We start from the raw sequence: 27,206 nt of genomic DNA on the forward strand, positions 1-27,206 counted from the left end.
GCGTGTCCACCTTGATGTATGATGGATAGCAGACATCTTTAAATTTTGCTTCCCCTGTGTTTTTTTTTAATTCCTCTTGGGACATGCAGGCAATACTTAATGCTTATGTTTAAAACACATATTAAACTGGCTTCCTTTAGTTGGTAAGGTTAGACCTACAGCACTGTAGAGGGTTACCTTAGGGGCCAATAATCCAGGGCAAAGAGCTTTTAAAGAGTTTAGAGTTGAGCTAACGTTCTGCTTCTTCTGTGTGAAGCGAGTGGAAGGTAGACTGAACTATGGCACATAATAACCGTGGATCCTGTGTGCCCTGGTATGTAAACGTGTCAGAAAATATCCCATGGACCCTGTGCCCTGGTATGTAAACGTATCAGATAATGACCATGGACCATGTGTCCTGATATGAAAACGTAGCAGAGTAGTGTTATGAGCAGCGTTTGAAGCCCAGGTATTGCTACGATGGTACCGATAAAAACACAGCTTACGTCTGATGTCATACATGTGACCGTGTGGGTGGGTCGCTGAAACGTATTCCAGAAGCATCCGACACGTTCCACCACTTGTATCGACTGAGGCATTTTTATTTTCAAAGTATCTACCCCCAGTGTGGAGTGATTTGAATAATCCAACCAAAACGGCAATCCACAGAGCAAAGGGGGGAAGGAGAAGTACTCCAAAGGGTCTGAACTCACCATCTGAGGAGAGGGCTGCGCCCACCGGGCCTGGGGTCTACCGGAGGTCTGCCGGGTGAGGGGGTCTGAGGCAGGTCAATATGGTTCAGGTGAGGGGGACTTGGGGTCTGAGGCAGATCAATATGGTCCACACCAGAGGTCCACGCTGGACTGGTTCTAGGGAGGACTCACCTGACGGCAGCTCTTTGAACTACTGCAGTTATAAAGGAGTTGTAAAAAGTGAATTCATCATTTACGAAGGCATCGTTCCAAAATAAATAACCATTGGTAAGAAATCGATAATAAGTCAAAGGATTACGAATATAATGGTTTATTCAATGATTTGTAAAGTGTAGGCATTAGTAGGTGTTGAAATTTACTTTTTTGTTGATAATGCTTTCTAAACAATAATGCTGCTATGCCTTACTTGCTAATACTTATTATTTGGTGCTGATGCACTATGTGAATCATTTACCTATGCTTTGTTTCTATCTTATAAACCATTATCTGATGAATCATTTAAAGATGCTACTAATGAGTATTCTTAGTAAAAATCGATATAAATGATGTAGGCTTATTCACTATTTACTACTGCTTCCACATCAATTCCCCATGAGACTATTAAAGGTTATGTGCTTTCTAATGTTAAACATTTTAGTGGCTTAGATGTGCTACATTTGGCAGTTTTGTTGCAGTACCATGACTACTGTTGCACTGTAGATTGTGTTCATTTAAACTCACTCTACTGCCATTATAAGTAGATAACCTTGTTCCCATTTGGCTCATCTCACGAGGGAGAATGCCCGCAGGCAGATGCTTCCAACGTGCAGATAGTGGCTTGGATGTGCAGATAGTGAGAGAGAGAGAGAGAGAGAGAGAGAGAGAGAGGAAGCGAGATCTCAGGCATCACTTTAGAGGCTCTGGGTAGTTTGTGGAGAGAGAAAGTTACGATGTCACTTTTGTGTGTGTAATCTTTCTAATTACGTATTTTCTATCTTATACTTGCAACAGTTTTACGAGAAACTCTCTTGCTATAGGCCTACTTCATGTGCAATTCATTGATTGTGTAATTCATGGCACGATTGAAACAAGATCCAAGACATATTTGTGTCTCGCCATTGACCACAGTACATAGGTCCCATGCTGGTCCATCGGAGTGAGAGGAATTTAGGCTATTTAGTTCTCTATAATAAGAGCGCGTTAGAAACATGGTCCAGTTTTCACTGAACCAACCACTTCAGCTTGCTAGGGGGGCAAACACAGTATATAGGTCAGGCTCACCAACAGACTGGCGACACTCAATACTCGTCCGCTGTTGGTTTCTCTTCTTCCTGCAGCCTCATTCTGAACATATGCTCTGTTTTCCGTTGTTCCACATAGAAAGAGGCTTCTCAGCGGTCACGTATCGAGCTCCGATTTCACATCGACACGGAAGTTCGGATGTAGGCCGAGCTGGTGTCAATGGTACGATCCTCGACTGAACGCATGACATTAACAAGCAGAACTGGCTTAAGCACAACACGAGAGCAGAATTTTAAAATAGCTAAATAAAACTTTAATAGGTCTAGTTGCAAATGTACATAAATTGCACAGCCACATTTTTTTTTCCCATCAACACAAGTTCTCTGTACATTATTGTTTTGTCACTGTCGTCGAAGGAAGCGGTGTCCAGTAGATACTTAACCTATACTTAAAAAAGTATTTTCTACAAGTTTATTAGAAAACATACAACACCTTTTTTTCCATTTATATAGATTTATATATAGATTTTTTTTATATTCTTATGAATCTGTTCTTTGAATAGGATGCACTATATATCTGATACTGCTCTGTTTTATGAAATCAATAAACAGTGAGTCGGGACCATGGGCTAAACAAACCAAAAAATGAAACTCTTAGAAAATAAAATATAAAGCCAAACATATTGACAACTGTTATTACACTTGTATTTTTTTTTATCTCTTTGTGCCACATATCACAAGTGGCAAGCGCGGTATAAGTTAGCTAGCTTTTTCATGACTGTACAGTTCACATCGATGGCTAGTTAGCAGAACAAGGAAAAGCAATGAGTCAAAACCATAGCTCAACAACAATGCTGTGCATATTCATCTGATAACGTCTGTATTGTCTTCATAATATCTTAAATCTCAAGATATAAAATTAGCCTAGCACATTTGCTTACTCCTATGATGTGTGTTTGAAATGAAGGACGCCATTATAGACTATCTGACATGACAGAGAGAACTATCGAGGTGAAAAACAGGATTGTGCTTCACACTTGATTGATTTGAATATTGACTGGCCTGAACATTGCCAATAGACGGATGGCCATTAGGGCATAGGTCAAAGGTCAACAGTACTCCAATATATATTTTTTTGCTAATGATATTACTCTTTACAATTTCATAGAAACAGGATGAATAACGATTGCAAGGAGAGTTAGTTAATAGTGGAAACTGTTGAGAACTAACTGTATGAGCTATTTAATATTTACAATATCCTTGTCATACTGATACAGCAGAGTTTCGCACACAAGGAACAATTAAAAAAAAATCTCTCTTTAACATTAGGTAAAAAATATTGTGTACATTTTATTTACACTTTCCTTAGGCCTTGTCCAGCCTTTTTAATACACTTTTAATGATCATATATTCACTGTAAGGGTCTGCAGTCTGCCATCTCTTCTCATCATCGTCAACACCGCCTTTCTGTGTTAAGTCAATAAAGTCCACATTATGACACTGCGGTACTAACTCATCCCACTCGTCATATCGTTTACGAGTTTGGTTTACTTGAACGGTACAAAAGAACACATAGAAAAATATGCAATATATAGACGCTAACATGGCATGGCGCTATGGAAGTCGGATTGCAAGAGAAAGGGGACATTTACAGGGGATTCAACGCCTTCGTTAAGACCAGCTGTGAGTTCACACCTTCACATTCAGAAGAGAGAAAAGAGCAAGCGAGAGAGAGAGAGCAAGAGCAAAATGAACCACAGGAAGTTGTCAACAGCTAGCTTGATCAGAGTCACAGTTTTTGACGCAGCATACCTCATTATAACTGACAAAATGAATCACCTTCATGAGCTAGTCCAGTGTATCGAAGTGTATGTGTCTCAAAGAGATGTGTCGAAAAATTCCTCCCTCCCTGTAGCTTCCTGTGCTATCGGAGTGAAGAGACTACAAACATGGCTGACATCCTATAATGCTATAAAGACAGATCATTGACATACAGCATATAATATGGACAACATCTCAAACTCATATTAAAACATAACATGTTTTAACTGTAAAGTGATCTGTCTGATCAGTCTGTCAACAAGAGCAGTGGTGTGCAACAGGTGATTAAATAAGATATTTCTTAATTAGATTAGATTAATTCGGGACGTAATAAAGCTAGGGTAGGCAATATACACTAAAAACGTCATATTTGTCGAAACGTGTAGGATTCGATGTATTGAATACTCTGACAAAAAATAAATCCAGTATTTGTGGCTATTGCAGGCCTGTAAACCTGTCCAATCATTTAATTCCGAATGAAATGAATTGATGGCTTACCTGTCTTTCTACATACCCTTCTAACTGCACACACTCTGCTTGTGCACTCACTGCGAATGACCGGAGTCTTCCACAAGGTTCGGCAGACCTATGGCTAAAGCTAGCGTGCTAGTCATGTGTTTTGGGGGATTGGAGGGAGGATAAGGGGAGTTTTTCAGTGTGATACTTTCAAAACCAAGCTTTCTGGTTTCTCCAAAGTTGCCTACCCCTGCTTTAAGATATTAATAAGATGTAATAAGATGTATTAAGATGTTTAAATATTAAAGTAGACTTAAAGGCAGGACAGCTGTTTGGATGGTGTTTTTAAAATAATGAATCAACAAAAACTAGAAAAGCGCTACGTTGTTTAACAAAAAGTATTTTTTTATGGAAATATGAATTTGATAAAGGTGGTGTACACTGCGCTGCAGTGTCTCCCTGGGGGCCTGAAGCAAACCGAACCCAACCATTAAGTCAGACCACGATGAAACTCTCTCAGCTTGAACACGGCCTGTAAATTAAGACCCTCATTTCATATTGAACATTATCAAATATAGTCTAGACTCTGCAGCAACCAACCCAAGTAATGCATACATCCATATTAAACTTGATAGGAGTATATCGGTAGAGTCCTTTTTACGCAAGCGTCTCAGAATACACCGGGCGATGTGGTTTTGTACAACTTAAGGGGATCTTCTACAAATCCACAGTTTAACTTGTGCCTTTTCTGCCGGGGCGGAGGGTTGGGAGATTCTAGGGTGTAAAGAGATAAGGAGGGGAGAAGAGAAGGTGTGTTCTTTACTTAAGGCGTTCCAATGTACCACTAGCTTTCACAAAGTGCATTACCTAAGGGGAGGGAGCGAGGAGTCTGCAGGGCCCCTTGGAACACACCCCGTCACTGGAAAAGGTTCGTAACAAGTGTCTCGTCTCTTAAAAAGATCTTTCCAGCCCATATTTGGATGTTCTTTCGTTTTCCTTTTAAATAAAAAGCATGACACGGACGCGGAAATAAAGCATTGTAAAATAATCCTGTCAGGACAACAATAGTGCTATATCATTCTTTTTTTGTGTGTTTGTGTGTTTTTTATTCTCTGTCATAAAAGGAGGAGGAGAGAAGAGAGAGGAGGAGGAGGGGCTGGGCGGTTGCTAGGGCAACTGTCGCCGACGGTAACGGTGCATGATTATATAGCAGGGTTGTTTTGTTTTGGTTCTTTATGTCCCAGGGTTCGGGCAAAAGGTCCTGGAATGTCCCCCGGTGTCTTTGAACATCCCCGAAGTGCCGCCTCGACTGGCTGTACGGATGATGAAGACTTTGTTCAAAGTTATTATTGGTTGTGTTGCAAGAATTACCCCCGCCTCCTCTGACCCGCTCCCCGTCTCTGAAGGCCCTCTGGTGATTCAGGTTGTCCATCATTGGTTTCTGCTGTCCTAGTCATCCGTGTGTGTGTGTGTGTTTGTGTGTGTCTCAGTATGTCATCCACCCGTACTTAAAGAGCAAAGAATCTAAATCCTCCATCCTTTAAGTCTCCACCTTCACGTCAAAGTGCGTTTCACACCAACACTCTTATCCCTGTTCTCTTCTCTGCGCCCACCACTCTCACCACCACGGTCTCGCCAAACCACACATGCGTCCACGCATGCACATACGCATCCCCCCCCCCCCCCCATGACACATGCACACCCCCCAATCCTCTCCGTCATGGCGCACCCCCTCTAGCAGTTGCTGCTGTTCCTGAACTCCCCGTTTTCGGTGATCTGTAGCTTGGTGGGGTTGGTGGGCGAGATGCCGTTGCGCGTCTGCATGCTGTAGCGCTCCTTGAGCTGCGTGAGCGCGCTCATCAGCCGGGTGTTGGCCGCGTCCAGCGAGGCGATGCGCTTCTCCTGCAGGGACACGGAGACACGCCACCGACCAGGTGTCAGTCATCAGCAGAGTTCACGAGGCAAACAACAAAAGGACAAAAAAAAAGGGATTGAGTTCATGTCGCGGCGACAGCAGCTCAGGAGGAAGAGCGGGTTGACTGGGAACCGGAACTTGACCAGCTGGCTGACGCCCTGTGTGGCTGACTCCGCTGTCGGTGTGTGTGAATGTGTGAATGGTTGTGTTCATTAATTCATCTACTCAAAACGTCCCCATGCACATCTGCAATTGATTGACACCAGACATCGGTTTGCTTTCAAACGGTGTGAAATTCGCACTGAGAATATTCAAGCATTGAAGCAATTAGTGTGTCAGAAAAAAAACCATCTCATGCCTTCAACCAAAGATTCTGTTAAGATGACAAGCAGAAACAGCCTCGCCCGTTGCACACTGGGCCTCCTGTTTATCCGCTGCCTGTTAGGAATGTATTGACGTCTCCGATTGCATATTAATGAATCACTACCAGGAGGCCCAAGATGGCCGCCCCGGGGTCCAAGCAGACCAGAGAGCTGATAGACCCCCAGTCTACGATCGCATCTCTTTTCATGGAGTTACGCAACCACATGAAACATTATTTTCCACGGAGCGGGATCGGCATCATTAATGTATGATGAGAAAATAGGATAAATTATAGAGGATGCGCTGCACAAGCTGTTAAGAGGATAAGGCGCGAGAACAAGGATGGCTGCATGACAGGTTCGGAGGAAAGCGACTGGAGGAAAGCTGTTTTTCGGCCGTAATTGTCACTTTATTTACTTAGAGTGCGTGTAGCAGAATACAGCTCGAACCTAGAAACACAAGCTGAGATACTAGCTGAAGAGCCACCACAGAGAGAAAGTAGTACTTATGAAATATGCATCCTCCTGGCAAAAGTAGAAGAAAAAATATACTGCAAACAAGCACTGCTAACTCATCTTCTATGTAAGCGTATCTGTTTTAGCAGATTGCCTAGGTTGCTCACTTAGCAAACATCACTGCTACAGCATATGCCATTGTGAGTTAACTTTATTATATAGATGGATAAATAATGCATCCAAAACGGTTTCCTCAATGAATCAGGTTGTTTCAAAATAATTTGTGTGATTCACAGTTTTTTGCAGTTGTCTATGAGAAGTGTATGAATAACGGATTGGAGTAACTGCCTAAAACACAGTTAATAAAATAAGAGCGATATATCTCACAATAACAGCATGAGACTGACCTGGGCATCGATGATCTTCTGCTTGGAGTCCACGACCGCCTGCATGTCTGAGTGGTCCTTCTTCAGCTCCTCCTCCACAGACATTAACCTGAAGAGGTGAGGGGACAGCACGGTTTAGACTACAGACATTAACCTGAAGAGGTGAGGGGACAGCAGGGTTTAGACTACAGACATTAACCTGAAGAGGTGAGGGGACAGCAGGGTTTAGACTACAGACATTAACCTGAAGAGGTGAGGGGACAGCAGGGTTTAGACTACAGAAATTAACCTGAAGGGATGAGGGGACAGCAGGGTTTAGACTACAGACATTAACCTGAAGGGATGAGGGGACAGCAGGGTTTAGACTACAGACATTAACCTGAAGAGGTGAGGGGACAGCAGGGTTTAGACTACAGACATTAACCTGAAGAGGTGAGGGGACAGCAGGGTTTAGACTACAGACATTAACCTGAAGAGGTGAGGGGACAGCAGGGTTTAGACTACAGACATTAACCTGAAAGGATGAGGGGACAGCAGGGTTTAGACTACAGACATTAACCTGAAGAGGTGAGGGGACAGCAGGGTTTAGACTACAGACATTAACCTGAAGAGGTGAGGGGAGAGTGTGTCACCACGACAACAACAACAACACAAGAACCCGACGCCACCCCGCCTCCTCACCGGCTGATGATGCCCTTCATCTGGAGGTCCTTGTCGTCCTCCTGCCTCCGCAGCCGCTCCTCCGACTCCTCCAGCCGGGCCTGGTACTCCATCAGCACCTTCTGGGCCTGCTCGTCCTGCCCCTTCAGACGCGCCTCGTACTCCTCCAGCTTCTGCACCGACGCCCGCAGACGCTCCTGGAGCACCGCGATCTCCTGCTGGTACTGAAGCGAGAGCGAGGAGCCGGTCAGAGCGTCGCCATGGTTACAGTGGTTGAAACCCCCCCTACCCCCCAGCCAGGAGGTAGGGGGTTGGAGTTAGCCAAGCCGGACGTTCGTAACCAGAATGTTATCGACGCCTCCACTTGCCGGCGGTGGAGCTGGGTGTGATGGGTTTGATTCCCACAGGAGGTTCTACGCCCCTTTGTCCTAACATTTCCTAATTTTTTACCCACTTTCTTGTCTAAAAGGCACAAAAAGAACATTAAAAAAGACGATATATTTTGGTCTACAACAGCCATAATGGTACAAAAGCCCAGAAACAAAAGATTATAAAAAACTTTAAAGCAACAAAATAACAATGCACCCTATAAGTCCACTACCCCTCCGTCTTCGGAAATAAAATACACTTTTTGGGGGCGATATTGGAAAGTAAATCCTTGTGCCAAGATTATAACATCAATAATGTCCCATCCCATGGATCACCCTAATCACCATCCTAAGCACCTCCCCTGTCTCCTCGGTGGTCCGCTCATAACCCAGCCCATCAATTCTTCGTCCCTCGAACGCGGTTAGGGTTTGCTTAGCTTACATTAGCTCATACGTTTGTGTGACTTTCATTACAGTCCCCCTGCCTCCAGACATGCCCTTTAATCCGAGTCATTGGGCTGCGGGCCAAAGACCTCTAAGCCACCTCAGATCATTTCCTGCTGCGCGATGACCAGCAAAGAAGAGGAGGAGGACGGAGGAGGAGACAGACAACAACAGGGCCGTCAAGCCGGCCCCGCGACGTAAGTCGGGGAAAAGCTCTGCTTGACCCCTCAGTGGCCCCCCCTGAGGACAAGAGAGGGTTTGGAGAGTAAGTGTTTCCCGCAGGGCATAAATCCTCCAGGATTAGATTTAAAAAAAGTAATATCTGTATATACAAATACCCGGCGATACGTGGGTATTTGAAGGTTACTGTCGCTGTAGCATCCACTAGAGGAAGAAAATGTCGTTATTGTTTCATAAAAGAAAATCATATACATGGTTGAGGTCCAGCGATATACAACACAACACAACACAACACAACACAACAACCCAAACAACAATCAAACGTTTGAATGGTGTGTTATTTAAACCGGGTTCAATGAACACTAGGGCCCGACCGATATTGATTTTTGAGTGCCGATGCTGATGCCGATTATTTTCAGAGAAAAATTACGATTACGATTTAATCGGCCGATTAAAAACAAAACAAAAAAAAAAACATAAAACGTAGTTTTTGATACCTTAAATATACTTTAAACACTTTTGACGAATATGTGAATTGAATGCAGAATCTTTGAGTGTTTTAGAATACATTTACAGTCAAAAATTAGTGTAATGTAAAATGTAAAATAAATAACTAACTCCCAATGTGCTGCGCTCGTGAGCAGTGACTAACACGTGCGTGCTGAGCAGTATGGTCTCACCGTTAGAGTCTACAGTATAACAAATTAACATGGCCTGGGACCTAAAGAAAAACAGGCACAACATGCTCAAACAACGCGCCTTGTGTACATTGGTGAGGTGAGCGCGCAGCTGCCTGAGCGAGCGTGCTTTCATGTTGTACGGTAAAATTCAATCTCCTCTTTTTTACTCCAGCTAAAGTTGTTAGTTAGCAAGGCGAGTAGGAGCGCAATCTGCAGGATACTAATCGCAATAACATTTATATATAAAAAAAAAATAAAAATAAAAAATCTGTTGTAATCGGCGTCTTTTTGGCCGATGCCGATTATTTTCAAAAAGGCTATAATCGGCCGATTAAATCGGCAGGCCGATAAATCGGTCGGGCCCTAATGAACACCATCCATGCTCTACTCAACCTAGTGTGTCGTTATAATCAATCACACCTCCTTATCTCCTTGTGTCCTTGTCTCCTTGTGCTTACTGCAACCCCAGGCTCCCTGGGGCCCTCCTTGGGCCCCCCTGGGCCAGACCCAGGGGAACCTCCCCTGGCCAGGGAGGGTGACCTTGCTTGAACAGCAAGGTCACCCCCGCCATCCTCCCCCACTCCCCCAGGTCAGTATCAACAGCCCAATCGACCCACCCCCCCCCCATCCTCCCCCCTCTCCCCCATCCTCCCACCTCTCCCCCCTCTCCCCCATCCTCCCCCCTCTCCCCAGGTCATGATAGTGCAGACGCCTCACGTCTCCCACTGTGCACTGAACACACACGCTGTGTGTGTGTGTGTGTGTGTGTGTGTGTGTGTGTGTGTGTGTTAACATAGATAATTACATTTTCCATGAATGCACCATGCCGGGCTGCCGCGTGGCAGACGTTAGGGATATGGAGAGCAGTGAGCAGTGGGGATGATGGGGAGACACACGCAGGCGTGGAGAGCAGAGGCAGGAAGATACGGAGAACAGGAGCAGGCAAGTAGGAAGCACGTTCCTCCCTCACTCTAACAGCTGTTAAATGATGCGGACACACACACACACACACACACACACACACACACACACACACACGCACACACACACACGCACACACACACACGCACACACACACACGCACACACACACACGCACACACACACACGCACGCACGCATACATGCACACACACCCGCCCCTAGCCAGGGCTGTACGCCTCTCAGAAACATTCCAGACTTCATTGTAGGTTAGGCAGAGAGAGAGAGAGAGAGACCGGGAGTACACGGCGTGAACGTCTCGTCTGTGAGGTTGAAGGGGAAGGAGCCGGAAGCTCCCAGCAGGAGGAGGAACAAACAGACACGTCAACACGCAGGGTGGCCGGCACGGCGGGGCGCTGGAGATCAAAGAGGCTTGGGGGGGTAAGACGCTGGGGGGGGGGGGGGGGGGGCCGCGGTCAGACACACTGGGCCGGGAAAGAACGACGCTCAAAGGGTCGAGCAAGACAAACAGAGTCGAGGGAGGAAGAGACGCTGCACGTGGTTGTGCTTTTTTCCATGGCTGTCCAGAAGGTTTGTGTCGGAGAGAGCAGAAGCTTCTCTGAAGGACAGGTTGGGAAGGAAGGGAAGGGAAGGAAGGAAGGGAAGGAAGGGAAGGAAGGAAGGGAAGAACAGAGGGCGGGTGAGAAGGAGGGAGGGAGGGGGATGAAAGGGGAGAGGGAGAGAGGGAGAGAGGGGATGGGGAGGGAAGGATGAAGGGTGAGAGGGAGGGGCAGAGGGTGGCAGGAAATGTGGGAGGGACAAAGAGAGGAAGGAACGGAGGGAGGAAGGGAAGGAGAGAGGGAAGGAGAGAGGGAAGGAGAGAGGGAAGGAGAGAGGGAATGAGTAAGGGAGGACAGGAGAGGGGAAGGGAGGAAGTGATTCAGGAAAGGAGGGAGGGGTCGGGGTGCGGTCGGGGTCCGGGTGGGGGTTACCTTCTCCACCTGAGACAGGTCCTCTCTGTGTCTGGGGGGCTCCGGCTCCGGACCCTCAGGGTCTAAATACTGCACATTCATATTCAACAGCCAGGCGGCCGTGCGGTCCAGCGCACTGGGCTTCACCAGGGAGGGGGCCTGGGGGAACCAACACACACACAGACGCACATGAGCGGGGGGAGGTGGGGGGGTGGGACGGAGGTGAGGTGAGGTGAGGTGAGGGGTCATGCGAGTGAACCAAAACAACCCCGGGGGGGGGGGGGGGGGGGGGGCCTGAGAAGCAGGTGGAGCTGGTGAGACGTTTGGTTCTCAAGCCGGGTAAGACCACTTGGCTTAAATCATAGACACACACACACACACACACACACACACACACACACACAATCACACGTACACAACGATACACAACATGTCCAAAGCACCAGGCCAGACCAGCTGTGAGGCATGATCAGACGCATTTAGTCATCCTTATTGTCATCCCTCTTATGTCGGCAATGTTTGTGTTTGTGTGTGTGTGTGTGTGTGTGTTTGTGTGTGTGTGTGAGGGTGTGTGTGTGTGTGTGTGTGTGTGTGTGTGAGGGTGCGTTCAATAAATAAAAGCATTGATTGTTTTTAACCGGCTCTGCCAAGTGTTCCAAGGCCCCGCTCTGTCTCATCAGGATGACTATCGGAAAGCTGAAGTTCGTGAATGATGAAATCCAAACTGATCATTAAAAGACAATATATTTTGTGTTTTATTTCTCCGGACAATTTCTCTCTAAGGGGAGATGACACAGAGCCTGTGCAGGAAACCAGAAACTGAAAGGGGTGGAGTAACAGATTGTTTCCTGTTTCGTTCTGAGATATTCTACCAAAGAGTGGAATAAGCTTTCAGAAGGGGATTCAGTCTTCATCGAGTCGATTATAAACCTCCATGCACTTTTTTCACAGACAACAAGTTTGTGTTTGCCGTTAATTCTAATTATATACTAACAGATCCCAGCTTCCAGCAACACGATTGGTCGAAACAAATATGAAGCAAAGTAAAGAAGCACCGCATCCACCCAGATTTGAACTCGTATGCCATCAGACTTTAGACATTCATCTTTAGTCTGATTTGGCAGACCGAAACTTTCCAGACCGATTTGTCGCCATTACCTGTCGTCTCAATCCCGTTCCTAATCACTGCGTTGGAGGGCCGCTTGCTGCTCTGAACAAAGCCAGCTGTCCTTTAAATCACCCTCACAATGGTTCTCTGTTCAAAACCCCTCCGCTTGTTGCCTGTTGCCACGGATGCTGCCATGACGACGCAAACAATATGCTGTGAAAAACACTGTGATGAACTTTAGGACACGTGTCTGCACGTGTGCTATAGATTTAGGTTGTCTCCCATTAGACCGATATATACATATATATATATATATATATATATATATATATATATATAGATATATATATATATATATATATTGAGTTCTGCTGTGAAGGAAGTCACGCTGGCTCTGTTTGGATGTGAGATGAACAAATAAACATATATTCCAACTTGGTTGGATTTCTGTATAATGACAAAGGGCAAAACAAATGGGTGTGTATGCTAATATTATTTCTGCATAAGTGTCATCTTTGTACGCCTTGGATTCCTTTCTCGTCCCAGGAACCACCTGCACTGTTTCAGTAGGGAGGTTTTCCAACTGAAATAGCGAGGTGATGTACAATTAACTGACGCCATAGGTGAGACGTGATTCTGGGAATGGTTTGCTGCAAGATAATGTCCTTTTTCCTAATAATACTTACGTTATTTTTAATTGAGGTTACCGGAGTTTCAATAATTTAAACTTTGTGAAGTTCATTAATGGTGTAGCTCATTTGGAGGGGAAAAGATCTTGTGTGCCAAAAAAGCATGCATTAGCACTTTAATGAGGAGCTAATCTAGCCCATGCCAGTGTCATCACTGGCCTATTTAACTCCCCCCAGTAAACCAAAGGGTGAAGCGATGAACCGCTTTTATGCTGATTACCATTATTAAAAAGACAATGACTGTAATTCATTAGGGTGAAGCAAGCAGCCAGGTCTATATTCCAAGACACCATCACCCAGACACACACACACACACACACACACACACACACACACACACACACACACACACACACACACACACACAGACACACACACACACACACACACAGACACACACACACACACACACACACACACAAACACACACACGCACACCTAGCTACGAACATTTAGCGACCCCTTTTTGTGGGTTAAATGACTGGTAGTGCTTGGAAAATGATAGCTGTAACAAAAACCTCACAGAATCTATCCATGCGTGCTGGCAGTCTGGCAAGAGCTATTTTTCCTATATTGCAAAATACAATATAGTCTTTTAATTAATATTTCACAATCTCATTGTGTCATGTTTAATGTGTCTCTTTGTCTAAGACTTCAAGACAGGTTTGTAAATGAGAACGGGCCTTCTCGGATTAAATGAGGCTTTTCATCCATTAACATATCGACTGTTGACGTCTGCTCTGTTGACTCTGTTGGAATCGGTGGTCTGTAAAACGCTAAACGGTCCTGGGATGTCTCTGCTAGGTTCGGCTGCACACTACTGCTTTGTTCTCCGCCCTACCAGTGTGTGCTGCGCCCTCGTGTTCAGGCTGCACCCTACCTGCTTATGCCCCACCCGGTGCTTGCTCTCCGGACTCTCCCCCTTGGACGTCTGGTGCTGGAGCCGCACACCGCAGCCCGCCCAATCGGGCGAGGCGGACGACATCACGCTGCCGGAGGCGGGCCGGGGGTAGGGCCCGCCGCTCAGCAGGTTGGGCGGCGTGCGGCCGCGCGTCACGCCCTGGGGCTGCGGCGGCGGCGGCTGGTCTATCCGGCGCTGCGGACCGCCGCTGTTCTGCCGCGGGACGCCGGGGGGCGGCTGGGGGTCCGTCAGGGAGAGCTGCCGCCGCGTGATATCCCCCGACCGCCGGATGTACTCGTCCCCGCTGCTTCCCCCTCCTCCTCCTCCTCCTCCTCCGCTGTGGTTCAGATAGTTCAGCTTCCCCCCGTCCTCGTTGTTGCTATGGGAACTGACGGAGCTGTGGCACTCGGAGCCGGAGTCGGCGCCGAGGCCGCGCGGCGAGACGACCAGGCCGGCCGCCATCTGGTACACGGGGTTCTGGAAGGAGAGCGGCGCCAGCAGGTGCTGCGGCAGCGGCCTCCCCGGGGGGCCGTCCGACCCCGAGGCGGCGGGCGCCGTCTGCCCGGGCCTCCTGAGGAGGGCGGGGACCCCCGGGGGGGCGGCCCCCCCGCCGCCGCCGCCGCCGCCACCTCCGCCCGGCGGGGCGCGGGCCGACCACACGGCCACGGAGGAGGCCGGCGGGGGGCCCTCCACCAGACAGGGGCCCGGGCTGAGGTCCGACGGGGAGGGGCCGCCCTGGGCCAGGTCCATGCTGCGGGGGTCCTGAAGGTCCAGCATGGAGAGGCTCTTGCTGCCGTTGGCCAGGCCCGGCTCTGGCTCGTTGGACTCGGAGTAGCTGGAGCTGCGGGCCGGGGCGGGCTGCACCCCCGAGCTCCGGGTCACGAAGAACAGGTCCTTGTTCTCGGGCGTGGGCGAGGGCAGCCGCGTGAAGTCCACCAGCCTGGAGGAAAGACATAAAGGGGGGCTTCGTTCAATCACAGACGGGATGTTTGGGCGTCAAGCACGGCCTGAGTTGTTGGCAGCAGTGACTCAGTAGGTACAGAGGGGTTGACTGGTAAACGAAAGGCTGCTAGTTCGATCCCCGGCTCCTCCTAGCAGAGTGTTGAGGTGTCCCTGAGCAAGACGCCTCACCCTAACTGCTCCCGACAAGTCAGCGTTTGCTGTTCATTCACTCAAAAATTCAAACAGGTATCTGAGACAGGTACCCGTCATCAATGGATCAATGACCTGCAGAGGAGGATCTAGACAACATGTTGATGAAGAACATGCTGATCAACATGTTGATGAGGAACATGCTGATCAACATGTTGATGAGGAACATGCTGATCAACATGTGGACGAGGAACATGCTGATGAACATGTTGATGAACAACATGCTGATGAACATGTTGATGAACAACATGCTGATGAACATGTTGCTGAACAACATGAACCAGGCAGTAACCCCACTAACACTAGACAGCGTCTTTGTAAAGGTAAGATGATATTTCATCCACGGCAGCCATATTGAGGAGGGGATCTGGAGAGTTAGCGACAGGGGTGAGGTAAAGTGAAAGAGAGTCTGTGTGTACACTTCTTCATTTCCCCCTCATTTCTTTGTGCCGCTCCCGACTCGCTGCCATATGGAGCCATTATTGCCCGGAGACAATTACCTTGACAGACATGATGTGTTCCTTAATCACCGCCATCACTCAAGCAACCCAGCCAGGCCTCGCTCAGCCCGTCTCTCCAGTCTTCCATACGAACGCAACATCTCTCCTCCCTCTCTTCCTTCCTTCCTCCCTCCCTCCCTTCCTCCCTGCCTTCTTCCCTCCCTCCATTGCTTCCTCCCTCCCTCCCTCCCTGTCTCCCTCCCTCCCTGTCTCCCTCCCTCCCTCCCTCCATTCTTCCTCCCTCCCTACATCCCTTCTTCCTCCCTGCCCTCCTTCCTCCCTCCCTCCAATACCTCCTCCCTCCCTTCTTTCTTCCCTCCTCCCCCCTCCATCCATCCATTCCCATCTTCCCTACGACCACAACACTCCTTCCGACTCTTCTAGTTTAGCTTTGATCCAGACAGGCGGTTCCAAATCATTCCTTTAGCGTGTATCTCATCGACAGTGGGCAGCAGCGGCAGTGCCAGAGTAAACTCCATGGCGTGGAGGTGGAGGCTGACGGGGATCCTGCACGTCGATTCCCTGTGCCTCCGTCTCCACCTCCTCCGTTTCAATCTAAATGTGTCTCAGTCCGTGTGTGAGGATGATGAGGCAGGCCTCTTGTCCAGCATGGCCAGGACAGTGTTGATGTTTCACCAGCAGACTCCCACTCTCACCGTGTGGATCAGCCTGGGCTCATGTCTTTTTTATATTGGTTCTATTTTGAAGTTACGAGGAGGCACTTATTCAGCACAGGGCAGGGGAAATGACTCAATAGTAGATTGAAAAGAATGAATGACTCACCCTATTCAACACTAAGGGCAAAAGATAGAATACCTAAACATGATATCCTAAGGAATTATTGGCACCCAATAACACAAATAAAACTGATATAAGTGTCATTTCTGAGAGACGTAGATACATACAAGATACAGATGATGTTAAGTCCCATTAATAATAATAATAATAATGGATTGAATTTATATAGCGCTTTTCTAGACACTCAAAGACGCTGGCGGCCTCTGCTCGCCAACCGCTGAATCGGTTCAGCGGTTGGTTCAACACCTCCTCTAGTTCAACACCTCCACTCATGTTCCCCTGCACTCCCTCCCTGACGCTAACCTGTTGGTTCTGCCGCCTGTGTGTCTTCTCTGTCCACACCTCCCACTGTCTCTGAGACCCCGCGGGCGGAGGGGGCGGAGGGGCGCATGGTAATGGAGGGGGGGGGGGGCGTTGTCGGGAGAACCTTTGAGTGTGAGTGCAAGTAAACAAGATTTCCATCTTTCTGTTCTGGTGGCGAACGAGCAGAGGTGAAGCTAGTGTTGGGGGGGAGAGAGGGAGATAGACAGAGAGAGAGGGAGAGAACGAGAGCGAGAGCGAGAGAGAACGAGAACGAGAACGAGAACGAGAGCGAGAGCGAGAGAGAGAGAGAGAGAGAGAGAGAGAGAGAGAGAGAGAGAGAGAGAGGCACCTCTGCCTGTGACAAGCCTATTAAAAACCGTTCGCCTCTGACCGGCCACCACTGGGTTTGCTTGTGCCTTGCTCAAGGACACAGACGTCAGAAGTGGATTGTATTGACTCTGAAGGACAGCAGATGAATGTCCTCCCACTGGGTTTTGTGTGACACAGGCACACAGAAACACTCCACAGAGAGAAAGAAAAACAAAGGCCCAATAACCTTGTATCCTTCAACGCCCTTGTCACTCAATCTATTTCTTTCTTTTTCCTCATGAGATACCAGTTCAGTGTGACTGGTATCTTGGGAATCATAAAAAAATGTATAATAACCATACAATTTGAATACTGCTTGATAATTTCCTGCTCATTTCAATTTCATGTTTCCGGTACACACACAGACACACACGGGCTGATTACAATATGTAGATGAAAGCACACACACACAAAACAGCTTGTGTAATCAAAGACAAGAGGAGTACGTTGCAGATATTATAATAACCATAAGGCTTACTCACAATCACCAGCCTGTTGCCGGCGGTTACCTATTGACACTGTGCAGAAATAACAGTATTTCCCCACGGGTGAAGGAATCTCCCGGTATGGGGAAATCACCCCGCGCTACGTTCCATCACACAGAACCACCGGGGAACGGAACGCATTTGATTCCACACAAAGATGTTTACATGACACGTGAAGTCATAGGTGGAATTTCTGTTTTGTTTCCATTCACACCGAGCGCCTGCGTTTGTTAGTGCTTCTCTAAATGTGCGTCATGTGTGTCTGTCCTGGAGCACGACGCCGGTGTGTTCCTGCCTGTACGGCGAGACAGTGTCGGCTTTTTACAAACATGGCTCCTCAAGAGGAAGACCTGAGCCGGCCTCCTCTAGCTGGTCGGGCTGCTGAAGGGGTTCGCTGTGTTTGACTACCAGGAGGTGCGCTGGTAGGGAGGGTTCCATACAAACACAATAAATGAAAGTGATTCACAGGAAGTTGCTTGGATGAAAGCTTCGTCTGAATAGCGATTTAAAAGTGATTGAGTATTAAAAGTAAAGGCACAACCCCCCTTGAGACACAATATCAATAATGTATTAGCTTACCTGGACTGCCAAAAAGGTAAGCTTGGCAGTCCTTCTTCATTGATATTTATATAATTTCTTCATTTTACTATTTTTATCTGTTTTTATTAAAAATTCTGCTGGCGAGACACCCAGTACCTCCCCCTTGAGGCTCATCCTATCCTCTGTCTAAACCCGGTCTGCCTCTCTTACCCTGAGAGGTCGTTGTCGATGACCATCTTCTGCAGGCCGGTGGAGATGCTGCAGCCGGCGCCGGGGGGCGATGGCGAGGAGCAGGAGGACGAGGCGTTGGCGGCGGTGGAGGAGGCGTGGTCCGAGGCCGGGCCGGAGCCGGTCATGACGCAGGACGGGTTGGCCACCGCCGCGCTCACCTCCCGCAGGATCCGCGGCAGGGGGCCCAGCTTGGCGGCCGCGGTCTGTCACGGGATGGAGAAAGACATGTTAAATAAGAGACAATGTTTAAGTGTTTAAAGCTGCACTATGTGAGTCTCTCCATTAGTGGCCTCTGGGGGCTAGAGGAGGTGTTACAGTTGTAGCTATCGACACTTATGAATGACTTCATGAATTGCTTCATGTCAGGTGTTCATGAAGCAATTCTGCGAACTGGGCCAGCAGGGCAACACCTTACATGAAGGGTCGGCTTAGCTCAGGAGGTAGAGCAGTTGTCTTGAAACTGAAAGATTGCTAGTTCAATCCCCAGCTCCTCCTAGCTGAGTGTTGATGTATCCCTGGGCAAGACAACTAACCCTAACTGCTCCTGACGAGCTGGCTGTCGCCTTGCATGGTTGACTCTGCCGTCGGTGTGTCAATGTGTGTATTAAACGATGTAAGTCGCTTTGGATAAAAGCGTCTGCTAAATGGCCTAATTGTAGATGATCAATGACCTTGTCTTGTTATATGATGTAATGAGGGGGGGGCAGAAGTATACAAGAAAACCTTTATAGAAAGAAAACCAAAACCATGTGACTCATCACCATTGTATCTGGAGACGCCTCTGCAATGTGTTCTCCATTAAATTAAGGTCAAATGAATGAACGGACAGTACGACACATACGTTCAGCAATGCAAATATAAGATCCCATGTGAACTCAGGAAATGATCAGTAGGGGGAGAAAAAGTTCTCTGAGCCAGCCAGCGAAGAGGGCACGGTAAGAGCGCTGCAGGAAGACAGACAGTCTGGTGTTTATCAAGCTATTACCGCTGACGCCTCCATCACTACAGCTAATGCGGGGAGGCGATGCCCTTACCGAGCCGTCGATATGCCCTCTAATCTGGCAGCCATTCAGAGTGGCCCGGTCCAAGGGCACCATATCAAGTAATGCAGAAATGAAACAGATATTGATCGGAGCAGGGCGCTCAATACTAATAGTGAGGCGGTGGGGGGCTCGTGTTTGAAGCTGGCTGAACGCACGGGGGGAACCAACTATTACCCACAGCGGGTAATGCATCCTAGCACTCTGCCTTTTATCATGTCCCTAATGAAACAAGTCTGCCTCCCCACTCGATTAGGGCACGAGGAAAAGATTTGACGTGTTTTTTGATCCATGATATACATCGAGAAGTTTGGTACGTGCGTACAATAGGCAAGCGATAAAGTTACGGGGCAAATTGAAATTAGATATTACATTTGAGTTTGATTATCATAATCTGAATTAGATTGCTGTGTATTGACTGACCTATAAATAAAACAAGAGATGACTGATCTGTCTAATAGAAAAGTATATATACAGGTATGAGTTTGCACACACACACACACACACACACACACACACACACACACACACACACACACACACACACACACACACACACACACACACACACACACACACACACCTACCTAGCTACGAACATTTAGCGACCCCTTTTTGTGGGTTAAATGAATGTTAGTGCTTGGAAAATGATAGCTGTAACAGAAACCTTACAGAATCTATCCGTGCATGCTGGCAGAATGACAAGGGCTATTTTTTCTAAATTGCAAAATACAATATAGTCTTTTAATTAATATTTCACAATCTCATTGTCTCATGTTTAATGTGCGTCTTTGTCTAAGACTTCAAGACAGGTTTGTAAATGAGAACAGGCCTTCTCAACCGGATTACCACTTTTTTTAAGATGACTCATTCTCAGTTCCATGACATATTTATAGATGTAATAATGTTTTTTTCGAGTGCTTTAAGCAGTACTGTAGATATTTAAAGTGCTGTTTATGCAATGGGTATACCCAGTTTAAACTTTTATGATTGCTCCAACTATGAGCGATGGCTAGCGTTGGATTGGGGTCTGACATACCGCCACGGTTTAAACGTTCAACGTTAGTTTGTTAACTCAGACTGGCTTCAGGTCAGGATAGGGCTCTGGGAAAATCAGGCTTGTGCATATATCCACCTAAAGCATGATTTAATTATACCTTTGTTTGTAACACCTGCTTTTGGGGACATAGCAAAAATAAAAAAAAACATACATTTAAAACCTCTACAGCGCTATTCTGTGGTATAAATAAACTCTACACACCGCGTTCTAACCCTAGGTGGGACACTCCCACCTGTGATGACATCAGCGAATGGTTTTATTTTGGGCTCGTAACGACTAAAATCATCATTACCATCAAATCCTCCCAGCTGGGGGTAAAACAGCGCTCCTGTGAACCCATCTGTGAATATTGCTTACATTTAGGGGAATTTTGTGAGACGCTTTTTTCCAAAGCGACTAACAACTGTTCATTCACAGACCAATGGTTGAGTCAACGACGCAGGGCGACATCCAGCTCATCAGGAGCAGTCAGGGTGAGGCGTCTTGCTCAGGGCCACGTCGACACTCAGCTAGGAGCAGCCGGGGAATGAACTAGCAACCTTCCGGTGGCCAGTCAACCGGCTCTACATCCTTAGGTACTGCCGCCACACTGCTGCCAACAGCTCCAGGCTGTATCTATCCCCAGGCGGCGGTGTGTACCTGGTCTGTCTGGGCCACCACCTCGGAGAGCAGCGAGTGCAGCGTGGACAACTCGCGGCCCAGGTCAATGTAGCCCTCGAAGCCCGCCGTGGTGGAGATGGTCTCCGGGTTGGAGATCTCCAGCAGGAAGCGTTGCATGTTGGTCCACTCGTGCTCCAGGAACTGGTTCATGAAGGACATATACTCCTCCTTGCTGCCGAACCTGGGGCCGGGGAGAGTTAGTCAATGTTAGAGGCAGCTAAACCATGGACAATGCTCCGGAAATGTTGGGATGCTAAAAAGATTGATTGATTTTTGTTTGGTTTTTTACTCAATCTTTACATATTTTAGTTTTGTATAAAAGGTCTTGTAGTGTCTTAACATATTTACATTTAAACTATAAATGAAACATATTATCAAAATCATTATTATTATTTACTATTATAATTAGCTCAATATACTTGATTTAAAATGGCTTAAAGACACCACCCAAATTTAAATCTTGTTTGGCAGCTTCCACAGCCATATTATATAGATCTAAAACGAAAAACACAACAGTTTTATGATGACCTAAAATTTAATAATATCTCATAATAAAACTTCTTAAATCTTTCCACCCCCAACAAAGCTAACACAGATCTAGCTAGCATGTTTTGTCTCTTTGGCACGATCCAATCACGTCCCTAACGGGCCCATCACACTTCCACCCCACAGAATGCTTAGCGTCTCACTTGGTGAAGTTGGCCAGGTTCTGCGTGACTTTGGCGATGAGTGTTAGTGTGCGTGCGGTGCGGTCGTCGGGGTACTCCTGCATCAGGTCAAACAGCGACGGGGACATGACGGCAGGACACAGGAAGCGCAGGAACAGCGAGGCGCTGATCAGACGCTCGCTGATGTCGGGTCGCCCCCGGTTACTGCACTCCTGTCGCCACGACGCAAACACCTCCTTCAGCTCCCGGGGGAAGACGCTGTGGAACGTTCCGGAGTGAGTAAGTCGAGGTCAATAACCTGCATCAACGATATCTCTACTATTGATTTATTATTGTTTCCAAATAATCAATAGTGGATCTTATTCAGGACATTTATCCAAGATGGATTAGTCTTCACTAAACGCATCTTCTTAATTGTATAAGATGCTTTTAGTCAATGTCATTGATGATGAGGTAGGGGTTGGGCATCCTGCTCAAGGATGGCTACAGGTAGCTTATCCAACATCCTGGCTGTAACACTATCCCTGTGTGGGTTGTGTTGAGTTGATGATCTTACAGAAGGCCAGCTCAGTGTGTGTGTGTGTGTGTGTGTGTGTGTGTGTGTGTGTGTGTGTGTGTGTGTGTGTGTGTGTGTGTGTGTGTGTGTGTGTGTGTGTGTGTGTGTGTGTGTGTGCGTGCCATGTACCAGTAGGAGTTGATGATTTTGCAGAAGGCCTGCTCAGTGTGTGTGTGTGTGTGTGTGTGTGTGTGTGTGTGTGTGTGTGTGTGTGTGTGTATGTGTGCGTGTACCAGTAGGAGTTGATGATCTTGCAGAAGACCAGCTCACGGTGTGTGTGTGTGTGTGTGTGTGTGTGTGTGTGTGTGTGTGTGTGTGTGTGTACCAGTAGGTATGTATGTGTGTGTGTACCAGTAGGAGTTGATGATCTTGCAGAAGGCGAGCTCAGTGTGCGTGTATTTGTTTGTGTGTACCAGTAGGAGTTGATGATCTTGCAGAAGACCAGCTCACGGTGTGTGTGTGTGTGTGTGTGTGTGTGTGTGTGTGTGTGTGTGTGTGTGTGTGTGTGTGTGTGTGTGTGTGTGTGTGTGTGTGTGTGTGTGTGTGTGTGTGTGTGTGTGTGTGTACCAGTAGGTATGTATGTGTGTGTGTACCAGTAGGAGTTGATGATCTTGCAGAAGGCCAGCTCGCAGCACATCTTCAGGTTGCTCTGGTGCTCCGGCAGGTCACTGGACGAACACTTAGAGGCGTCCACCTCACAGTTCTCATCTGACTCGTATAGGGCCTTGATGAACTCGCCTGGTCGGGGTGACACAACAAAACAAGACATCAGACCAAACCGTATGGTCACTGAAACACAAGAGGGACGGAATGGGAGCCTGTTCTGAAATTTATTTTTATTACACATATTTTGGTGTGTGCGTGGATACCAGAGGATACATGTTAGAGTACTTTAAAAAAGTAGGGAACTTTATTCCCTACTTTATTTATTGAATCCTTTGGCGTGGTAGGACACCAGAGCACCCAGAGGAAACCCAAACGAACACGGGAGAACTCATCACAGGAAGGTCCCTGTGGGGCTTGAACCCCTGACCTTCTTAAGGCCCATTCACACCCTATGGTAAATACGGATACGGACAGTTTCGTCGTCAATGGGTCCGCTGTGCTAACCACGGTTGCCCCACGGTAACCAAAATGCTAACCTCTGTGCCACCGAGCTAACCACTGTGCTAACCACTGGGCTAACCACGGTTTCACCACGCTAACCACTATTCTAACCTCTGTGCCACCAAGCTTACCAATGCTAAACACTGGGCTAACCACGGTTGCACCATGCTAACCACTGTGCAAGCCAGTGTGCCATCATTCTAACCACTGTGCTAACCACTGTGGCACATAGCTAACCTCTGTGCCACCGCGCTAACCACTGTGCCACCAAGCTAACCACTGTGGCACATAGCTAACCACTGTGCTAACCACTTTGATAACCACTGTGCCATCACGCTAACCACTGTGCTAACCACTGTGGCACCATGCTAACCACTGTAGCACAAAGTTAACCACTGTGCTAACCACTGTGGCATCACAGTAACTACTGTGCTAACCACTGTGGCACCATTCTAACCACTGTGCTAACCCCTGTTGCACCACGCTAACCACTGTGGCACCACGCTAACCACTGTGGCACCACGCTAACTACTTTTCTAAACACTGTGCTAACCACAGTGGCACCACATTAACCACTGGGCTAACCACAGTGGCACTGACTGACCACGCAGCACAGCAAGAATGACAGTGACAATCAGTCAAACTTTTCTGCTCGTCTTCACAAAGCCGAGGGGCAAAGAACGGTGCCAGGCAACGCCGTTCAGCGACATGATGTAACACGGAGAGCTAATCAGAAAAGGCAGACACTTGAGTAGGAGTAATGGGAAGCAATTCTGGAGATGCTTTTAGTTCACTCAGACACAGTTCATTAAAGAAAACCTTGGGAGGACTTAAGTACATCAAGAATCCTCCGTCCTGGGAGAAGAAATGACTCATCATCGTCAGCCTCATCTTCCTCCTCCCAAACGATGTACACCATGAGGATGACATGCTTTCCCTCAGCCAATGCAGAAGGAGATGCCGCCCAGAACCCTATCAGCCACCATAGCATACTGCACCATAGCATACTGCACCATAGCATACTACACCATAGCATACTGCACCATAGCATACTGCACCATAGCATACTACACCATAGCATACTGCACCATAGCATACTGCACCATAGCATACTGCACCATAGCATACTACACCATAGCATACTGCCATACTGCCCTCTGTCAAACCCACACCGCTCCATCTCCATGTGCACGTCAGTTCTTTCGCTCTCAGCCCAAATGTAAACGTGGGTGTCTGGGTGGGTTTCCCTCTGTGGTCCCCTCTTGGCTAGGGCCGTTGGAACATATGCCCGATCGGTGTCCAATAGGCACGCACCATATGCACTATAATCTACACAGACACCCAACATGGCAGCAGCTCAAGCCAGGCTTGGCTCGCGAGTCGTGGCCTCAGTGGGATCCACCAAAACCCAGCCAGCCGTGCATTATTCAGCCCACCTCCCAGTTATAACCACCCTGGCTGCAACCTTGAGGAAAAGAGAGCGGGAGAGAGAGAGGTAGAGGGAGAGAGGGGTAGAGAGCGAGGTAAAGAGCAAGAGATACATAGAGAGAGAGAGAGAGAGAGATAGGGAGAGGGGTAGAGAGCAAGAGATAGGTAGAGAGAGAGGGAGAGAAGTGGAGAGCAAGAGATCGGTAGAGAGAGAGAGAGAGAGAGAGAGAGAGAGAGAGAGAGAGAGAGAGAGAGAGAGAGAGAGAGAGAGAGAGAGAGAGAGAGAGAGAGAGAGAGAGAGAGAGAGAGAGAACGAAGGAATTCACCGAGGAGAAATGTTTGTATTCAGGAAGCAATACACCAGTAAAACATGACAGACATGTTTAACTGCGTTAACCTGCTGATCTGAATGCTGTAAATACCATAAACCATGTACTGTTCATCTCTACGTACTATAGCAACACACAAAATGTTATTGGGTGCAATTTATTTCATAAACAAGGGTTTCTTATGAGAGAAACCAATGAAACACATGCTTTTATAGTCTAGTATTAAGTCATTACACTTTTGTCCAAATGTCTTTAAGAGCAAATTAGGGGTTGGGAAGGGCATATTGCTCTACGATGCCCACCGGCAGACTGCGGACATAAGGGGTCGAACCCACAACCTTTTGGCATAATTCCTAACAGCTTCACATGCTGATATAAGAATGAGCTATTTGTGAATTTCAGCCTACTCATCAACCGGAGGATTACCATTCATATTGCAACACTGATTTGCATCTGAAAGTAGTTGAAAGGGAAGACAGATCATGGTGGGGGGTGCAAACACAGTATTCTTTCCACTGTCCTTTTCGAACAGTGGAGGCAATTCTGCTGACTCAAAATATCAAAGCAGCCGTAGTCTAAGGGCTTAGGAAAAAGACTTGGTTTCAGACACACACACTCTGTTCCCCTTCACCGCCATCCCATAACCGATGCTGTTTGTGCGCGTGTGTGCCTGTGTGGTTTAAAACTTCCAGGCTTCCACACGTCAAACTGTGTTAAGCTCACCGTGTATTTTGTGAGGTGCGCGTGTGTGCTGTCTTTGTTCTTTCACCGCACATTGTGGAAAGAGAACTACTTTATATTTGTGGAGGACCACACACACACACACACACACACACACACACACACACACACACACACACACACACACACACACACACACACACACACACACACACACACACACACACACACACACACACACACATACCCACAGATCGACCACCGCATAGGTGCTCAAAAGCCCACACATACAGTAAATTATTTGCACACACACGCATACTTACACACAAACATAGACACACACCAACAGGTAAATACAAACACACACATGCAGATGCAGACACAAATGCACACACGAATGTACACACACACACACACACACACACACACACACACACACACACACACACACACACACACACACACACACACACACACACACACACACACAAACAAGCACCCCTCCACACGTACACACACATAAATCAGGGAGAGGTAAAAGTGATTGCGGGGAAGGATTTGTTTCCATCCGTTATGCAAAAAAACTGCTGTTGTGCACATTTCCGAGGCAGCCACAGAGAAGAGAGGGGGATACACAAACACAGAGGGGAATAGAGGCCGGGAATGAAGACGGAGAGACAGGACACCTGGACGCAGATAGCCTCACCTTGGTCATACCTGGGCTAGTTTTGATTGGTCATCACTGTGAGAAAACAAAATGCTAATTTCGATTTTGTTTTGAGTTAATGTGTATGTTGGTATTTAAGGAAATGAGAAGGAGATGCCTCATGTTTTTTTCATAAGCAGTGATTGATGAGCCTACTTGCTTTTCCCAAATCGCTGCGATCAATCAAGTTAGCGTTTGACAGATCTAAGAAGTTGAGATCCTTCTCTTGCAAAGCGGGGCAGATGTTTGACAGTAGAGGCCGAGCCTGAGGACAGAGGAGCACTACCGCGTAGAGACAGACTGAATGAGGGGGGGAGGGCAGAGGGATGAAGCGGAGGAGTCGACACCAAACTAATCTCGCTAAC

At 47.4% G+C, this 27,206-nt stretch overlaps 1 protein-coding gene across 3 annotated transcripts in view; it reads right to left on the reverse strand.

Moving 5' to 3' along the window:
* Nucleotides 1-2,203: 2,203 nt before the first annotated feature.
* dab2ipb (DAB2 interacting protein b) overlaps nucleotides 2,204-27,206 on the reverse strand; it is a 57,913-nt gene continuing 32,910 nt past the window's right edge. For 2 of the 3 annotated variants that reach the window (XM_060050489.1, XM_060050488.1), the window contains exons 6-14: nucleotides 23,184-23,328; nucleotides 22,056-22,292; nucleotides 21,346-21,547; nucleotides 18,586-18,809; nucleotides 14,208-15,168; nucleotides 11,552-11,689; nucleotides 7,990-8,192; nucleotides 7,330-7,417; nucleotides 2,204-6,091 (exon numbers count right to left, since the gene is read on the reverse strand). In XM_060050489.1, the coding sequence (XP_059906472.1) occupies nucleotides 5,924-6,091; nucleotides 7,330-7,417; nucleotides 7,990-8,192; nucleotides 11,552-11,689; nucleotides 14,208-15,168; nucleotides 18,586-18,809; nucleotides 21,346-21,547; nucleotides 22,056-22,292; nucleotides 23,184-23,328 (2,366 nt within the window). In that variant the 3' untranslated portion in view covers nucleotides 2,204-5,923. The remainder of the gene's footprint in view (nucleotides 6,092-7,329; nucleotides 7,418-7,989; nucleotides 8,193-11,551; nucleotides 11,690-14,207; nucleotides 15,169-18,585; nucleotides 18,810-21,345; nucleotides 21,548-22,055; nucleotides 22,293-23,183; nucleotides 23,329-27,206) is intronic. The other variant, XM_060050490.1, reaches the window with a different exon arrangement.

This window comes from Gadus macrocephalus, chromosome 4 (genome assembly GCF_031168955.1).
Source record: "Gadus macrocephalus chromosome 4, ASM3116895v1".
Classification (NCBI taxonomy): Eukaryota; Metazoa; Chordata; class Actinopteri; order Gadiformes; family Gadidae; genus Gadus; species Gadus macrocephalus.